A 19965-nucleotide genomic window follows, 5' to 3' on the forward strand; every position below is an offset into this window, starting at 1 on the left:
AACTATTATCAGTTGTGGTTAGATAGCTTCAAAGATCACAAAGTATATTAATTTCTAAAAGCAATTATTTTTGTAGATTCAAATAATTATAAAAGGCTCTATAATATGTAGTCAATGGGTTAACACAATTCTCAACCACATGAATGCATTGCAGATTGATGAATTGATCAATCTTCTGCTTTATGGACCGAAAGTGTATGTCACAGAAAAGGCAGCCATGGTACGTCACGGTGAGCACTTCCTTGCACAGCTACGTGAGCCAGTGTTGGATGGATTACTAAGAAAACATTCTGGAGTTTTCCGTGTTGTAGAGCTGCTTATCGGGGATAGTTTGCAGCCAGAGAGAAGTGGCTGGCCACTAAGATTTCTTGAGCAGCTATTACAACGTGCTGCACATAAAGATGCCAAGCTAGAATTGAGGTATGATGTTAAATGGTATGCAAAATAAGATGATCTGTCAGCCTGCAAATTAAGTCAGTTTTAATAAAAATAGTCTCAATCTCGTTTTCAGATTTTATATTTGTCGGCAACTGGTTTCGTCCCTTTCCTCGGACCATCTTTAGGCTTAAACTGTTATATTGGCTGCTGGTGGCAGCAGATGGAGTGAGATCTGTAGACGTATGGTTGTCACTGAGCAGTGACAACTGTACTTCTACAGATCTCGCTCCATCTACCACAACCAGCAGCCATAATGGTGGTGTAAGCCTGAAGATGGTCCGAGGAAAGAGCCAAAACCGATTGCCAACAAGTAAAAAATCTGAAAATGCAACCAAGACTGTTTTTATTGATTTTCAACATTTTATACCGATCGCTGTGCTCTAGTCAAGAATGCTTTCTCAATTTTTAAGTCAATTTTGATGCACAGTTGATTTGATACATGTAACATACATAAGTGTATTAATAATTATTTTGCTTTCTGCGAGTGATTCTTTAAAGAATAGTTTACTGAAAAACATAAGATCAGACATATCATTGTGCTCTACCTGCTGTACTACAATATATGTAGAGAAAATGTAATTACTAAGTGCCAGCACTTTGAAAGTAGTATTTTGTTTATTGTAAAAATATGAGGGAAACATTCCACGTAGGAAAAATATATCTTAAAACAAAGAAGCTGTAACTTACCAAATGAAAGTGTTGGTATGTTGATAGAGACAATATAAACAATAAAAAACACACAAACACACACACAAATTTCAAGCTTTCGCAACCCAAGGTTGCTTCATCAGGAAAGAGGGAAGGAGCGGGAAAGATGAAAGGATGTGGGTTTTAAGGGAGAGGGTAAGGAGTCATTCTAATCCCGGGAGCGGAAAGACTTACCTTAGACGGGAGAAAAGGACAAGTATACACTTGCTAGAGCGCGCACGCCCACACACACACACACACACACACACACACACACACACACATCCATCCTGTGTGTGTATGTGCGGACAGATATATATATATGTGTGTGTGTGTGTGTGTGTGTGTGTGTGTGTGTGTGTGTGTGTGTCCACCTGTCCTTTTTTTCCCCCTAAGGTAAGTCTTTCCGCTCTTGTGATTGGAATGACTCCTTACCCTCTCCCTTAAAAACCCACATCCTTTTGTCTTTCCCGCTCCTTCCCTCTTTCCTCATGAAGCAACCTTGGGTTGCGAAAGCTTGAAATTTGTGTGTGTGTGTTTGTGTGTTTTTTGTTGTTTATATTGTCTCTATCTACATACCAACACTTTCGTTTGGTAAGTTACAGCTTCCACACGCCAAATTTATACCTTGGGAATGAATAATGTCTCATTCTAAATTTTCTTGTATCAGCAAGGTGTATGAAACTGATATATGAATTTTGATGTTGGAGAAAGTTGTTTTGGACCTTATTTGTTTGTATTCCATTACTGATGGCACACTTTTGACTTCTGTATTTTTTTAAACATAGTGTAATTCCACTTTCTTGAAACCATTCTACATATTGGAAAGTGTGTAAGTAACAATGTCATGCAGTTGGTGTTACATTTACCAAGGTATGATAAGTAATAAAAGAAAATAAGTATTGTCATCATAAAATGGATGCTTGACTCAAACAAACTGAAAATATTTCATGTGGTGGTATGGGCTGTCTCACAGTTATTTTTCATTTTTGAGGCCTTCAGTTCAGTGAGGCTGTATGTTGATTCTAACAGTTCATAATGAACTTGAAAATAACCAAAGTAAAAGTCTACACGTGAACAAAATTCCTTACTAAAATTGGGAAATTCACCATAGTCTTTATTTTGTGTGTCGCTCAGTGTTAGTGTTCGACTATGGATCCAGACATCTGTGATTTGATCCCCAGTCAGTCTTAACATTTGCGTCTGTCATTGATCAGTTCTTTCACCTCAGACCGTACTTGTTAATGTGAACATGTCGAGTTGCACTGAAGTTTGCAATACTGGTTGAAAATCCTCCTGAAACTGGCTGGATAAGCCAGTTCAAAAATTGGAGGAAGGCAAGGACATACCACCTCAAATGGGACTGCAGTGTTCAAACCAACCTTCTATTTTGTGACAGCCTTACATTCTTAATTACTGTGTAGTTTCTGCATTCTGCTGTACTTTGTGGCAGATTTAAAGAGAAGCAGTAGTTCTTTCTTATCAGAACTTTTGCTCATGTCTACTACACCTTCTGTTGTATTTCGATTGAGAGTTACTCATAATCTTGAAGGTCGAGTGTTGCCAGTGGCCCATTTATTGCCGACTACAGCAGGCAACAGGACATTCTCTTCATGTAATCATCTCGCATATTTTTTGACTAACCATTCAGGGATAGTGTTTAATTCATAATGCAGACTTAGTCACTTGACGGGAGTAACATTTTGTTAAAATTGTCACTGCTGTTGTGAGTTACAGTAACAGCAATGGGCTGGATATTTGGCTAGAATGGAAAACAATAGGATTACCAAGAAAGCATTTGAAGGAACCCTCCAGGCAACAAGACCATTGGGCCGACCTCATACAAAGTGGAAAGATGACATAGAGAAGGACATCACAGTATTAGGAATTTCCACACGGTGGAGAGAGACTGTGAGAGATAGAAGGCGGTGGAAACAGATCATTGATGCAGCGCATGGTCTACAGGGCCTGTGCTCACTGAGGAGAAGAAGAAGGGGAAGAAGAAGTAACAGCAAAATACCAACAACTCTGAAACATCCTCTTGGATGTCCTCATCTGAATCAGTGTTCAGATGTCCAACTGTTCCAATGAATTATTCTTAAATGTATCCAGATCAGATATAGATATGACAACCTATGTTCATAAGTGTGGTAAACAGCCAGAATGCATCTTTTGAAACATGTTTGAGAAAATCACCCAAAGACATGTTGAAAATGAATTACTGTCATCAAAAAACATCTGTGATCAGGATACCTTCTGATATCATTTTCGAACTACTGTTGAGTATTATAAATCAGCCCATAGAGCAGGAATGTTTACCAAACGTATTGAAATATGCCAATATAAAACTGTTATTCAAAAAGTGGTTGATGTTGGATGTAGGGAATTATCACCATATCTGTCTTCTGATGGTCTTCTCTAAAGTGTTTGAAAAGTTCACTGCAAAACAGACTCAAAATTTAATATTATAAATGACATAGTTTTTAAAAATCAGTTTGTATTCCAACAAGGAAAAGGCACTGTAAACGCCATCAATGAATTTACTCAGAAAATTTGCTCCACATTAGGTAAGGGTAAGAAGGTCACTTGATTATTCTGTGATCTGCCACAAGTATTCAGGTCAGTGAACCTGTCCTCATTTCTTCACAAATTACAGATATATATGGATTCAGGGATACTGTTTTATAATGTTTCAACTGTTACTTCGGGGGTAGGAAACAACAATTAATTGGGACTTGAGACTAAAGCAATTACTCCTTGAACTGGGAAAACAATTTCCCAGAGAATCCACCAAGGTTTAGTATTGGACCCCTATCTGTTCCAGTTATACACAAATGACCTACCACTTACTGTTGATGTTCAGTCAGTCTTATTTGCTGATGATACATCAGTTGTGATTGAAAATTAGGCACCTGAAAGAATTCCAAAAAGTGCTAAAATACTTTAGAAAAATTGGTTTCTTGGTTCCATCAAAATTGACTGAAAGTGAAGTAAATGAAATCAAAATAGTGCAGTTTGAAGCTAAATAATTAGACTGAAGTGAAATAAAAAAACTTTTTGCAGTGATCAGGATATCACAGAAGCAAACTTCATAAAGTTCTTAGACCTAAACCCTTACAGGAAAATAAATTGGAAGGTACACATTAATTACGTAGCAAATAAACTGAATAATTTAATGTTTCCATTCCCACCCCAACTGCAGCATATGCCACAGGGAGAATTTTAAACTTACAACCTATGGTTTGCAGCTGTGTGCCCAAAGACCACAGTATGCCAAGATATAACTTTACTACTGAGTGAAAGGCAGCAATATGTTAAACATTAGGCACGGAGCAGATGACTTTACCATTCTGATGGAAAAGTGCTGTTATTGTATTGAAGAATTTTTGAGGACAGTTTATCATTTTGGAAAAGTAATTTTATATTTTTTAGTACGGAAACTATAATAAGTATTTGTGTTGCTGTATCTCAGAAAAGTTTATAAAATAATTTAAACTTTCGTATTTCCCCTAAAAATATTTGTATTTTAAAACTTGACACGTCTCTTATACATCAATTCAAATTATTTGAGAATTGTGTGTATTGAGATGACTAAATCACATTTTACTTTTCAGAGTGGTAATACCCACTTGTATTACGCCAGACAATACTCTGGACAATTGCAGATTTTGTTGTATGATAAATTCTACTGCGAGACTTTTGCTTAACTTAAGATCTTCCTTTTTCCACCTTGTTTATTTGACTATTAATTATGCTTCTTACCTTTGCCAGATGGTGTGTCTATGAAGTCACTGTTGCTTCCTTACATCTTTCTAATGTAAAGAAATCCCAATGTAAAATCTAGTAGCAATATCACCTTCCTCAGTGCACCTTTTTTTTTCTTTTTACACTGTCACTTACAGGCTGCAAACCAGTATTGGGGAAGTGTATTGTACTTAATTATTTCCTGGGAGATAAAATAATGCCTTCTTGCAGGTCCCTTAAAATGCTAAGTATAAAAACTACAACTGAAACTTGAGGTGACTGTCATAAGATACTTGACTCACATTAATGGGGAATGAGAACCAGACTGATTAATGTACTATTATTAAGTTTCCTGTCTGTAAACTTAGTTTTGCAGATGAAGAAAGTCATCTTTATACAACAATTTCGCATCTTGTACACTCAAATTTATGCAAGTGAAGTCGATATGAAAACATTTTATGTCTAGTAACTTCCCCGCAGGCTAAGCAAATTAAACCATCTTTTAACAGCAGATTTATGAGAAGGATAAATTGCTACTCACCTCATAGACTGGGCGTTGAGTGGCAGACAGTAACAATTAAAAAACTTGTAAGCTTGTAGGGGAGTTGTGATCGCTTGCTTTTTGCCAAAAGTTTAAATGTTCAGTAGTCCTGTAAATGTGCCTGTCTGCAACTCAACACCTTCTCTATGTGGTGAGTAGCAATCAACCCTTTTCGTAATATTGATGCTATTCCGTCATGGACTTTCTGTTTCTTGTTTTAAAGTATCTTTTTTTTATGAAATCAAGTGAATAACTTGGCAGTATTGTGTCAACAGTGTTGCAGATGGTTTGGGATGCAAAGTTTTGGCATCTTGGGAGTTGTTGAAGAACTGGGCAAATGACATACCAACAAGGAAATGGCAGGTTGTGGACCTACTGGTACAAACTGTGAGGCTGCTTAAGCAGCCAGTTGGTTGCTTTACACGGTACGCTGCCATACATATTTGGCTTAGAGAGATAATAACTTCAGAAAATCTGTCTCTGCATGAGAAAAATAGAACCCTGGACTTGCTCCCGGGACTGGTTAATGTCAGCAATGCCGAAGATCAAAGTCTATGGTATGTACAAAACAGTTCACTCTTCATACATATTTCTTCAGTTTCTTTGTTATCTTTATCCCTCCTATTTTTCATTTTTCATAGATGTAACTGAAATGTCTGTTGTTGAAGGGTATTATAATGCATGTCCTTCTGCAGCAGGATAAAAGAAAAATGGTAGAATAATAGATTGATTGCAAAAGTGTAAATTCCTTTAAAAAATTGTGTTAAAAGGAAACCTCCTCAGTGATAAAAAAACGAAGCTTGAAGAGACTAGCAATGTGGAACAGCTAATCGAAAAGTAAGAATTGGCCTGAGAAACATTGCACTGAGGTGGCAAAAGTCACAGGATGTCTCCTAATATTATGTCAGATCTGCTTTTGCCCACTGTAGTGCAACTTGATGTGGCATGGACTCGACAAGTCGTCGAAAGCCCCCTACAGAAACAGTGCCATGCTGCCTCTATAGCCGTCCATAATTGTGAAAGTGTTGCCAGTACAGGATTTTGTGTGTGAACTGACCTTTCGGCCATGTCCCTAAATGTTTGATGGGATTCATGTCAGGTGATCTGGGTTGCAAAATCATTCACTTGAATTGTCCAGAATGTTCTTCTAACGTTTTGTGAACAATTGTGACCTGCTAACATGGTACACTCTCATCCATAAAAATTATGTTTTTGTTGGGAACATGAAGTCCACGAATGGCTGCAGGTGGTTTCCAAGTAGGTGAACATAACCATTTCCAGTCAATGATCAGTTCAGTTGGACCAAAGGATTTTGTCCTCCTTTATAGAGCCACCACCAGCTTGCACAGTGCCTTGTTGACAACTTGGGTTCATGGGTTTGTGGGGTCTGTGCCATACTTGAAGCCTACCATCAGCTCTTACCAACTGAAATTGGGACTCATCTCACCAGGGCATGGTTCTCCAGTCATCAAGGTTGCATCAGTTATCTGCTGCCATAGCCTTTGATGCCAAATTTTGCTGCACTGCCCTAATGGTTACGGTTGTCGCATGTCCCACATGGCTTTTTGCTGCAGTTATTTCATGCAGTGTTCCTTGTGTGCTAAAACTGACAACTCTACACAAACACCGTTGCTCTGGGTCATTACATGAAGGCCATCGCTCACTGTGTTGCCTATGGTGAGAGGTAATGCCTTGAAATTGGGTATTCTCGGCACACTCTTGACACTGAGGATTGTGGAATATTGAAATCCCTAACGATTTCCAAAATAGTGTGTCCCTTGTTTCTAGCTCCAACTACCATTCTGTGGTCAAAGTATTTTCATTCCTGTAGTGCAGCCATAATCACATCAGGGACCTTTTCACAAGAATCACCTATGTGCAAATGACAGCTCTGACAATGCCCTGCCCTTTTTACCTGGTGTACACAATACTTCCACCGTCTGCATATGTGCATATGGCTATCCCATAACTTTTGTCACCTGATTGTAATGTGTGCTATTGTACAAGGGGAGATTGATCATGAAATGCATTGAGTAAGAGATGAAATAGTAGTGGAGAGTATAAATGTTCAGATTGTTTGCATACACCGTTGAATTATCTGAAAGATCAAATGTGCTCCACTCATTCCAGGTAGGGTTCCAATATATTAACAGTGAGTAAGCCATGCTTACATCTACTTCTTGATTGAGTTCATTGTTAATAATCTATAAGAATTTGGAATCAATAGTGGCATCTATAAATATAATAGTTACAGAAATTACGTATTTCACTACCTACAACTCAACATTACTATTCCACAGCAAGCAGCAAAACATTCACTATCAGAACATACAGCTTCATAACATGAAGGAGAGCTTAGAGAGCATGTAAGCTAAAGAGCGCAAGATGTAAACAACAGGAAGTATTGATGTAGTTTAGAAATAACAAGACAAAGTTTGTTAACAACTGTAAGTTAGTAGTAGAAAAGGAAATAACAAGAAAAACAGGAACCATGAACAAAAACTGAAGTAGTAATGTATTTTTCTTTTTATTCAGAAACATATTTTAAATTATGACATCCGCTACCTGCCTTAAATCATTATTAAAAGTTAGGGTCTTCAGAAAACTGTGCAGTAATGAATCTCCAAGTACATGTGACAAGAGCAAGCCATTAATGCTTATTTCCCCTGGGTAGCAGGTCAGGTGCTGAGTGTGGATACATGAATGGAAAACATTTATTCTATACTGACAGGCGTAGTCACTTAGTGATAAAGTTAACAACCATGCAGAAAACATCTGGTAGTAAATTACGTGGCATATTTGCAAGAAGACTGTTTGATGCAGAGAAAAAACAACTAACACACTGAAGTGGGTACATATTAAGGTATCAGTGATTACAATATCTGCACTTGTACCCCTAATGCCCTGTGTATAGTATGCTTCTTTACTCCTCTGAACAATCATTGATGCTAGTGCCACATTTTTGTTGTTGTGGCTTTAGAAAGTTCAGTGAACACAACACATTGATGCTGCTATTCACCTCACTGAAGGTTCTGTATAAACTTCATTGTGTATTATGTTAAGTATGCACTTTATGCCAAATATGCTTTACTGGTACTGAGAAATCTAACACATTTCATGAAGTACAAATGTTTATTATGTAATAGGAGCCCAAGTAGTGTTTTGCACTTAATCAGCTGACTGTGGGGTTATTTGATTGCTTTAATACTGTTTTTGTGTCCGAAATCCATTCACCAAATAGTTTCTGCAGAATTTGAGGACTAGAAGAGTGAGTTTATTAAAGTTAGCAACAAAAATCAAAGCAAATTGAGTTGTTCTTATTTCATGTAACACATACTATATTGAAGAGGCACATCAAAATATTATGCAAGTAAAAATTGTAACTGAATAGCATTGTAACTGTTTAAGAATACGAGAGAACATAATGTGTGTACAGAACTTGTAGTCCAAACTATAACTGATAAATTAAACATTTTAAGTTCAAGAATAACATTCATCATGCCATAATATTAATTACAAATAATTTCTGTTTGCATTTATCTATGACAATTGTACTTGATCCAGATTTCTGCTCTTTAAGGGCTCTTCTCTTGGATCTGCAGTCTCATCATTTTCCACTTTCAACAAGTGAACTGCATGAAGGAAGTATGGAATTGACCTGCTTTGTGACTTGCTTTCATAAATTGCTTTCTGCTTTAGAGATCTCAGGGAATAAGGTTTTCCTGAAAGCCATTATTGTATTCTCAGCTGGAGATAATGGTCATATATGTGCTCCAAGCATAGAAAAGCTGCTACCAAAACTTACGGGAAGGTAAGTATAATTCTTAAAGATGAGTGGTTTATTATGAACTGTAATGGCCTTGTGCACAATATTTAAAGAAATAAACAAATATAATTGTCCTCAAATCGAAAGTTAGAAATAAGGTCTATCGAAAGGTGGAAAGTTTGTCAAGATCTTCAACTTTCATAATTGATTAATCACCACCTTTTTGTGGAGAGCATTAAAGCTAAGCTCATAGAGACAAAATATATTGAAAGATGACAAATGGCAAAAGAAAAAATCAAAACTCTGGAGCAAAATACAACACATACTCAAGGAATAGGATGTCCATGCCCACAGAAAATTATTACAAATATCGGAAGATAATCGAACATTGGCCCACTGTGCACAGAAATTTTTATATGTATTTTGATTACAATTTTGTTATGGAATGTAGGGAAACTTAACAGTGTAGTACGATTAAAATTACTTGATAGGCAACACTTCACGCATTAGAGCAGGTTTCCCGCAGAGTACTCAACATCACACCCAAATTGCAATTGCTTGCATTCTCTGTTAATGTGTCTAGATCCAGAGTCAATAGTCTGCCACCTTTATTTCATATTTAATCTCTCTCTCTCTCTCTCTCTCTCTCTCTCTCTCTCTCTCTCTCTCTCTCTCTCTCTCTCTCTCTCTCTCTCTCACACACACACGCACACATACACAATGCCAATGAAATACACACATTTCATACACAGCAGTAATAAGATATACTATACTTCTGCACAAGATGCAATTCAGCTTCACATACACAGTGACATAATGTCAGAGATTGGATTACATTAGGTAAGCATCGAGTGACATTATACTGAGTGCACTATCCGAAAATTACCTCGAGCAATTAAACAGAGAACCGACTCGTGGAGATAACATATTGGACCTACTGATAACAAACAGACCCGAACTTTTCGAATTTGTATGTACAGAGCAGGGAATCAGTGATCATAAGGCCGTTGCAGCATCCCTGAATATGGAAGTCAATAGGAATATAAAAAAAGGGAGGAAGGTTTATCTGTTTAGCAAGAGTAATAGAAGGCAGATTTCAGACTACCTAACAGATCAAAACGAAAATTTCTGTTCCGACACTGACAATGTTGAGTGTTTATGGAAAAAGTTCAAGGCAATCGTAAAATGCGTTTTAGACAGGTACGTGCCGAGTAAAACTGTGAGGGACGGGAAAAACCCACCGTGGTACAACAACAAAGTTAGGAAACTACTGCGAAAGCAAAGAGAGCTCCACTCCAAGTTTAAACGCAGCCAAAACCTCTCAGACAAACAGAAGCTAAACGATGTCAAAGTTAGCGTAAGGAGGGCTATGCGTGAAGCGTTCATTGAATTCGAAAGTAAAATTCTATGTACCGACTTGACAGAAAATCCTAGGAAGTTCTGGTCTTACGTTAAATCAGTAAGTGGCTCGAAACAGCATATCCAGACACTACGGGATGATGATGGCATTGAAACAGAGGATGACTCGCGTAAAGCTGAAATACTAAACACCTTTTTCCAAAGCTGTTTCACAGAGGAAGACCGCACTGCAGTTCCTTCTCTAAATCCTCGCACAAACTAAAAAATGGCTGACATCGAAATAAGTGTCCAAGGAATAGAAAAGCAACTGGAATCACTCAATAGAGGAAAGCCCACTGGACCTGACGGGATACCAATTCGATTCTACACAGAGTACGCGAAAGAACTTGCCCCCCTTCTAACAGCCGTGTACCGCAAGTCTCTAGAGGAACGGAGGGTTCCAAATGATTGGAAAAGAGCACAGATAGTCCCAGTCTTCAAGAAGGGTCGTCGAGCAGATGCGCAAAACTATAGACCTATATCTCTTACGTCGATCTCTTGTAGAATTTTAGAACATGTTTTTTGCTCGCGTATCATGTCATTTCTGGAAACCCAGAATCTACTATGTAGGAATCAACATGGATTCCGGAAACAGCGATCGTGTGAGACCCAACTCGCCTTATTTGTTCATGAGACCCAGAAAATATTAGATACAGGCTCCCAGGTAGATGCTATTTTTCTTGACTTCCGGAAGGCGTTCGATACAGTTCCGCACTGTCGCCTGATAAACAAAGTAAGAGCCTACGGAATATCAGACTAGCTGTGTGGCTGGATTGAAGAGTTTTTAGCAAACAGAACACAGCATGTTGTTATCAATGGAGAGACGTCTACAGACGTTAAAGTAACCTCTGGCGTGCCACAGGGGAGTGTTATGGGACCATTGCTTTTCACAATATATATAAATGACTTAGTAGATAGTGTCGGAAGTTCCATGCGGCTTTTCGCGGATGATGCTGTAGTATACAGAGAAGTTGCTGCATTAGAAAATTGTAGCGAAATACAGGAAGATCTGCAGCGGATAGGCACTTGGTGCAGGGAGTGGCAACTGACCCTTAACATAGACAAATGTAATGTATTGCGAATACATAGAAAGAAGGATCCTTTATTGTATGATTATATGATAGCGGAACAAACACTGGTAGCAGTTACCTCTGTAAAATATCTGGGAGTATGCGTACGGAACGATTTGAAGTGGAATGATCATATAAAACTAATTGTTGGTAAGGCGGGTACCAGGTTGAGATTCATTGGGAGAGTGCTTAGAAAATGTAGTCCATCAACAAAGGAGGTGGCTTACAAAACACTCGTTCGACCTATACTTGAGTATTGCTCATCAGTGTGGGATCCGTACCAGGTCGGGTTGACGGAGGAGATAGAGAAGATCCAAAGAAGAGCGGCGCGTTTCGTCACTGGGTTATTTGGTAACCGTGATAGCGTTACGGAGATGTTTAATAAACTCAAGTGGCAGACTCTGCAAGAGAGGCGCTCTGCATCGCGGTGTAGCTTGCTCGCCAGGTTTCGAGAGGGTGCGTTTCTGGATGAGGTATCGAATATATTGCTTCCCCCTACTTATACTTCCCGAGGAGATCACGAATGTAAAATTAGAGAGATTAGAGCGCGCACGGAGGCTTTCAGACAGTCGTTCTTCCCGCGAACCATACGCGACTGGAACAGGAAAGGGAGGTAATGACAGTGGCACGTAAAGTGCCCTCCGCCACACACCGTTGGGTGGCTTGCGGAGTATCAATGTAGATGTAGATGTAGATGACATTAGGAGGCTGAATTTTTAAAGACGACAGTTCATCGTGGCAACTGTGTCACCACAGTCATAAATATACTTACATGATGCACTGTTGGAACATGGCACAACAGATAGCTTATTAACCTGACATATAAAAGGGCACAAGTTCAAAACTCATCAAATGTGTTAATTTTTTTTATTTCTGAAACTAATCATAACAGTTTGGTTATTATTTTTATTGAATAAATTGGTTTAAATGTATTTCTTTTATTTATAATTGTGTGCCATTTATCTTTCATCATCATATTAACACTTTTGTTTACTCTTATCTTTCTTCGTATCATTCTTTTTTTTCATCAGGGACCTGCCTGTCTTGCCTGAAATCTGAAACCAACCAAGGACAAATGTTCATTGGTTGGTAACACAATAGCTCATGTATCCAGTGTGAGGATAGTTTCAGGTGACCAATGAGTGTGAAAAATTACTGTTCGCTTTTAGCAATGAAACTAATTCTTTTCTGTCTTTATTTTGCTCATACAGGCTAGCTTTAATCACTGGGAACAAAGTGGTAATTTTAGTTGGGTCGCAGAGTGGTGACATTGCACATTACTCATTGTGGTTAGCTTGGGACGTGAGTTTAAATTCAGGGCTATTCAGTCTCATCTGCTGCAGTTCAGTCATTGCTCACTTGAAATTAGCTGTTAACAGAGCTTCTTGCATTTCAGACATGCCTTGTGGTGGCCACTTCCAACATTGCCCCACATTACATACAAGCAGCATTTGTGACGTGAAGTGACCTGTTGTCTTTGTTTGTTACCTATAACTGAATGGTAACTGGCAGCTGACGTGGCAACACTTTAGCAGCAAGACAAATATGTCAACTATCAAGTAATTTTAACTGGACTACAGTAAATATAATGAAATATGTGCATTCTTCAATCTCTAAAAGTTAGTTTCAAATGACGAGAGGGTTTGTGAAAGGAGAGGGCAGTTTTTTACCTCAATACCTTGCTTCAATACTGAGATTAATTATCTGAGTTGCTGTTGCCTCAATTATGTGCACTTAAAGTGTAGCCTTTTTCTCCATTGTCATTTGTAGCTTGTTGTTTTAATGTCTTTTTTGTGCTTGATAGTTTTTGAAAAAAGTGTCAATGGATTGAAACTGTTACTCTTATTTGCTGTGTACAATTTGTGATACAATCAGGTGTATGTAGGATGTTCTACTGTAGAGTTTGTCACACAAATTGCTCCCACTGCCTAACAACAAATATTTACAAAAGCATTGAATAAAGAAAAATACACCATTACTACAAGAGACTGAATGCAGTAAGAGTACCATGAACACATCACATGCAGGTCTTTATAATTGACAACTTTATACACAAATTATTAGGGTTACAGCATTCTGCACGATATCAGACTTTGAGAATTCTTAGAGTGTTGGAATGTATTAATGATGCAGTCAGAAGTTCTAGAGGCTATGGCATGGAGTCAGAGTCCCTGGATATGTTCATAGGGAATCTCTTCCCATGCAGGTTATATGTCAGGTCAAAAAGTTGTAATAGTGTTCGCTGTAGAACTGTGAAAAATAAGTCATCGATCAGATGTATCCTAAACACATTTTATTTGTACACCTGCACTAACTGCTCTTGCCTGATATGAAGAACAACTGCTGCATGACTTGCAGTTGCCATTGCATAAAGAGCAACAGCTCTCCACTCCATCTCCGGCATTACACCAGTGATAGCCAGTGGTCATCAAATATGAATAAAATCAGTAAAAGTACATTTTAGTGTGAAATATTTGGATTATGATCACATTGATGTAATTATAAAAACAGACTTTCATAAAATATAGTAAAAGAACTGTAAGAGAAGCTTGGTAAAGAAATAAACCATGAAGATCTGAACTAGATCCAAAGTGCCCTCTTAGGGGAATTTTGTGTAACATGTGTTGTGCAAAGATTATTACAATTACTGGTGGCATCCTTGTAATTAAAGATATGAAGATCAATATTTTCTGAAGATCAGTATTTTCTGATGTCTAGTCAAAGATGCAAAAAGTGTGGCTTATTACAATTTTTTTTACTTGGAGTGTACTCATAATTATATACAGAAGTGCATTTAATACAATAGTAACAATATCAATGACAGTACAGAATATAAAAGTAGTACACAACAACAAAAAACGATAAACTATTGACATTAAAATTGAGCATTGGGTAGTCTATGAGAGGACATGCATTAAGATATCGTACACAAAGATGGCTCAGTCAAGACACCATTTACAACAAATACTGGCCTGTCATTACAACTCGATTCATAGCACTTTTACTTTTTGTGTCGTATTTACATACAGTGTAAATAATAGGCCCATTAGGTACAACAGGAACACTAGTCATTCTATTAATGACGTAAGTCTAGATACAAACTGTCATCTGCAGGGACTTACACGAAACATGTGCAAACTGAAAACAGTTAAAAAAGAAAGACCCCAGCAACCAAGTGAACAGTGTATACATTGAGACACTCCTGTCACCAGTTGCAGAATACAGAATAATTAGCCAGTCATTAAAACTTTGACTTAGACTAGATATGTGATTTTACAAGTAACATAATATTCTCAGGAGGACATTGTTATCAGGAGAAAGAAAACTGGCATTCTACGGATTGGAGTGTGGAATGTCAGATCGCTTAATCGGGCAGGTAGGTTAGAAAATTTAAAAAGGGAAATGGATAGGTTAAAGTTCGGTATAGTGGGAATTAGCGAAGTTTGGTGGCAGGAGGAACAAGACTATTGGTCAGGTGAATACAGGGTTATAAATACAAAATGAAATAGGGGTAATGCAGGAGTAGGTTTAATAATGAATAAAATAATAGGAATGCAGGTAAGCTACTACAAACAGCATAGTGAATGCATTATTGTGGCCAAGATAGACACAAAGCCCATGCCTACTACAGTAGTACAAGTGTATATGCCAACTAGGTCTGCAGATGACAAAGAAATTGATGAAATGTATGATGAGGTAAAAGAAATTATTCAGGTAGTGAAGGGAGACGAAAATTTAATAGTCGTGGGTGACTGGAATTCGAGAGTAGGAAAAGGGAGAGAAGGAAACATAGTAGGTGAATATGGATTGGGGCTAAGAAATGAAAGAGGAAGCCGCCTGGTAGAATTTTGCTCAGAGCATAACTTAATCATAGCTAACGCTTGGTTCAAGAATCATAAAAGAAGGTTGTATACATGGAAGAACCCTGGAGATACTAAAAGGTATCAGATGATTATATAATGGTAAGGCAGAGATTTAGGAACCAGGTTTTAAATTGTAAGACATTTCCAGTGGCAAATGTGGACTCTGACCACAATCTATTGTTTGTGAACTGTAGATTAAAACTGAAGAAACTGCAAAAAAGTGGGAATTAAAGGAGATGGGGCCTGGATAAACTGACTAAACCAGAAGTTGTACAGAGTTTCAGGGAGAGCATAAGGGAACAATTGACAAGAATGGGGGAAAGAAATACAGTAGAATAAGAATGGGTAGCTTTGAGTGACGAAGTAGTGAAGGCAGCAGAGGATCAAGTAGGTAAAAAGACAAGGGCTAGTAGAAATCCTTGGGTGACAGAAGAAATATTGAATTTAATTGATGAAAAAGAAAATATAAAAATGCAGTAAATGAAGCAGGCAAAAAGAAATACAAACGTCTCAAGAATGAGATCTACAAGAAGTGCAAAATGGCTAAGCAGGCATGGCTACAGGACAAATGTAAGGATGTAGAGGCTTATCTCACTAGGGGTAAGATAGATACAGCCTACAGGAAAATTAAAGAGATCGTTGGAGATGAGAGAACCACTTGCATGAATATCAAGAGCTCAGATGAAAACCCAGTTCTAAGCAAAGAAGGGAAAGCAGAAAGGTGGAAGGAGTATATAGAGGGTCTATACAAGGGTGATGTACTTGAGGACAATATTATGGAAATGGAAGAGGATGTAGATGAAGATCAAATGGGAGATATGATACTGTGTCAAGTGTTTGACAGAGCACTGAAAGACCTAAGTCGAAACATGGCCCCAGGAGTAAACAACATTCCATTAGAACTACTGGTAGCCTTGGGAGAGCCAGTCCTGACATAACTCTACCATCTGGTGAGCAAGATGCATGAGACAGGCAAAATACTCTCAGACTTCAAGAAGAATATAATAATTTCAATCCCAAAGAAAGCAGGTATTGACAGATGTGAAAATTACCGAACTATCAGTTTAATAAGTCACGGCTGCAAAATACTAGCATGAATTCTTTACAGACGAATGGAAAAATTGGTAGAAGCCGACCTCAGTGAAGATCAGTTTGGATTTCGTAGAAATATTGGAACACTTGAGGCAATACTGACCCTACGACTTATTTTAGAAGCTATATTAAGGAAAGGCAAACCTATGTTTATAGCATTTGTAGACTTAGAGAAAGCTTTTGACAATGTTGACTGGAATACTCGCTTTCAAATTCTGAAGGTGGCAGGGGTAAAATACAGGGAGCGAAAGGCTATTTACAATTTGTACGGAAACCAGAGGGCAGTTGTAAGAGTCGAGGGGCATGAAAGGGAAGCAGTGGTTGGGAAGGGAGTGAGATAGGGTTGTAGCATCTCTCCCATGTTATTCAATCTGTATATTGAGCAAGCAGTGAAGGAAATAAAAGAAAAATTCCTAGTAGGTATTAAAATCCATGGAGAAGAAATAAAAACTTTGAGGTTCGCCGATGACATTGTAATTTTGTCAGAGACAGCAAAGGACTTGGAAGAGCAGTTGAACGGAATGGACAATGTCTTGAAAGGATGATATAAGATGAACATCAACAAAAGCAAAACGAGGATAATGGAATGTAGTCAAATTAAATTGGGTGATGCTGAGGGAATTAGATTAGGAAATGAGACACTTAAAGTAGTAAAGGAGTTTTGCTATTTGGGGAGCAAAGTAACGATGGTCGAAGTAGAGAGGATATAAAATGTAGACTGACAATGGCAAGGAAAGTGTTTCTGAAGAAGAGAAATTTGTTAGCATCGAGTATAGATTTAAGTGTCAGGAAGTCATTTCTGAAAATATTTGAATGGAGTGTAGCCATGTATGGAAGTGAAACATGGACGATAAATAGTTTGGACAAGAAGAGAATAGAAGCTTTCAAAATGTGGTGCTACAGAAGAATGCTGAAGATTAGATGGGTAGATCACATTACTAATGAGGAGGTATTGAATAGAATTAGGGAGAAGAGGAATTTGTGGCACAACTTGACTAGAAGAAGGGATCAGTTGGTAGGACATATTCTGAGGCATCAAGGGATCACCAATTTACTATTGGAGGGCAGCGTGGGGGGTAAAAACCGTAGAGGGAGACCAAGAGATGAATACGCTAAGCAGATTCAGAAGGATGTAGGCTGCAGTACGTACTGGGAGATGAAGCAGCTTGCACAGGATAGAATAGCATGGAGAGCTGCATCAAACCAGTCTCAGGACTGAAGACCACAACATCAATATTGTCAACTTATTTAATCCTTAAAATGTCAACAATTAGTGGCCATGATTTGTGTAGCTTGGTTCTGTAATGGATATAGTTACTATGTCAGTTGTGACAGGAAGAATATAGATGTTTTCGTCAATAAGTAATTACTAATAAAAGATTAAAATATCATATATATACTTTCAATAAATAAAAAATGCAGTCACTCCATAGAATCTGTTTCCAATAACCTAAAATTTCTACAAAATGTTGCCAAAAGTCTACTACTTAATTCTGTAGATGAATTAGAAATTTACCTCCACTGTTACACAGTATTTCCTTGTTGATACAACAGTTAGAAAAGCAAGTGCACTAAAGTGTACAAAGAAAACTGAACATTTTACTACAAGCTAGAGATTTTTCCTATCAAAATGTTAAAGATATTTATTTCTCAGAGCACAGTATCAAGCACTTTTACCAAGTGAGGTGGCACAATGTGATTGCATTTGAGAGGACAATGCTTCAAACCTGCAATCAGCCATCCAGATTTAGGTTTTCCATGATTTCCCTAAGTTGCTCCAATTAAATGCCAGGATGGTTCCATCGAAAGGCCACAGCTGATTTCCTTCGCTATCCTTGAAACAATCAGAGTTTGTGCTCCTTCTCCAATGACCTCATGTCAATGGGGCATTAAATCCTAATCTTCCATCCTTCCTTTAACCACTTGTCCAAATTAGTGGCCACCCATTCAGCAGTTATTCCATACCATACTAAATGTATTACTGCAGCAGACAGAACTGTTTGGTGTATCTGAATAATAAATAACTCACTGATTGGCTACCAGGTATCAAAAAATTTGCTGACGATAGCTTCGTGAAAAATATATTAAATTGATGACTAACTCTGACAATGATACAATGAAATTTTCACTCTACAGCGGAGTGTGCACCGATATGAAACTGCCTGGCAGATTAAAACTGTGTGCCGCAACGAAACTCGAACTCGGGATCTTTGCCTTTCGCAGGCAAGTGCTCTACCGACCGAGCTACCCAAGCACGACTCATGCCCCGTCCTCACAGCTTTAATTCCACCAGTACCTCGTCTCCTGTGAGGACAGGGCGTGAGTTGTGCTTGGGTAGCTCAGTCGGTAGGGCACATGCCCACTAAAGGCAAATGTCCCAAGTTCGAGTCTCGGTCTGGCACACAGTTTTAATCTGCCAGGAAGTTTCTAACAATGATTGTTGCTGAAATGCTGTTAAGAGCTTACTCCCAGAGGTATAACCATACTTTTATAACTCCTTAAGTTTTAAAATAGATTACACCTGTATCATGATTTTCTAGCATCTGGTACGTTTGTTGCATGTTATGGTTGCGGCCTTCAGTGCCAACCAGGTGCGTTATTTGTATTCTGTGGTGTAGTGTCATGTGTGCACGGTGACAAGTAAATCGCGGCTGTCAAGCAGCTTCCAATCAGCTGCCGGGGCAATTTGTTTTTATATACAGGGTGTTACAAAAAGGTACGGCCAAACTTTCAGGAAACATTCCTCACACACAAAGAAAGAAAATATGTTATGTGAACATGTGTCCAGAAACGCTTACTTTCCATGTTAAAGCTCATTTTATTACTTCTCTTCAAATCACATTAATCATGGAATGGAAACACACAGCAACAGAACGTACCAGTGTGACTTCAAACACTTTGTTACAGGAAATGTTCAAAATGTCCTCCGTTAGCGAGGATACATGCATCCACCCTCCGTCGCATGGAATCCCTGATGTGCTGATGCAGCCCTGGAGAATGGCATATTGTATCACAGCCGTCCACAATACGAGCATGAAAAGTCTCTACATTTGGTACCGGGGTTGCTTAGACAAGAGCTTTCAAATGCTCCCATAAATGAAAGTCAAGAGGGTTGAGGTCAGGAGAGCGTGGAGGCCATGGAATTGGTCTGCCTCTACCAATCCATCAGTCACCGAATCTGTTGTTGAGATGCGTACGAACACTTCGACTGAAATGTGCAGGAGCTCCATCGTGCATGAACCACATGTTGTCGTACTTGTAAAGGCACATGTTCTAGCAGCACAGGTAGAGTATCCCGTATGAAATCATGGCGGTGAATGGAGGAAGTACAGTACATACTGACGAAACTAAAATGAGCTCTAACAT

General features: G+C 38.4%; 1 protein-coding gene across 1 annotated transcript in view; it reads left to right on the top strand.

Annotated features, from left to right (window-relative positions):
• LOC124623192 (DNA-dependent protein kinase catalytic subunit-like) overlaps positions 1 to 19965 on the top strand; it is a 565210-nt gene that overhangs the window by 270442 nt on the left and 274803 nt on the right. Inside the window, exons 23-25 of the mRNA XM_047149022.1 lie at positions 155 to 420; positions 5686 to 5967; positions 8991 to 9221. Coding sequence (XP_047004978.1) covers positions 155 to 420; positions 5686 to 5967; positions 8991 to 9221 — 779 coding nt within the window. The remainder of the gene's footprint in view (positions 1 to 154; positions 421 to 5685; positions 5968 to 8990; positions 9222 to 19965) is intronic.

The sequence above is a fragment of the Schistocerca americana genome, chromosome 1 (assembly GCF_021461395.2).
Source record: "Schistocerca americana isolate TAMUIC-IGC-003095 chromosome 1, iqSchAmer2.1, whole genome shotgun sequence".
Taxonomy (NCBI): Eukaryota; Metazoa; Arthropoda; class Insecta; order Orthoptera; family Acrididae; genus Schistocerca; species Schistocerca americana.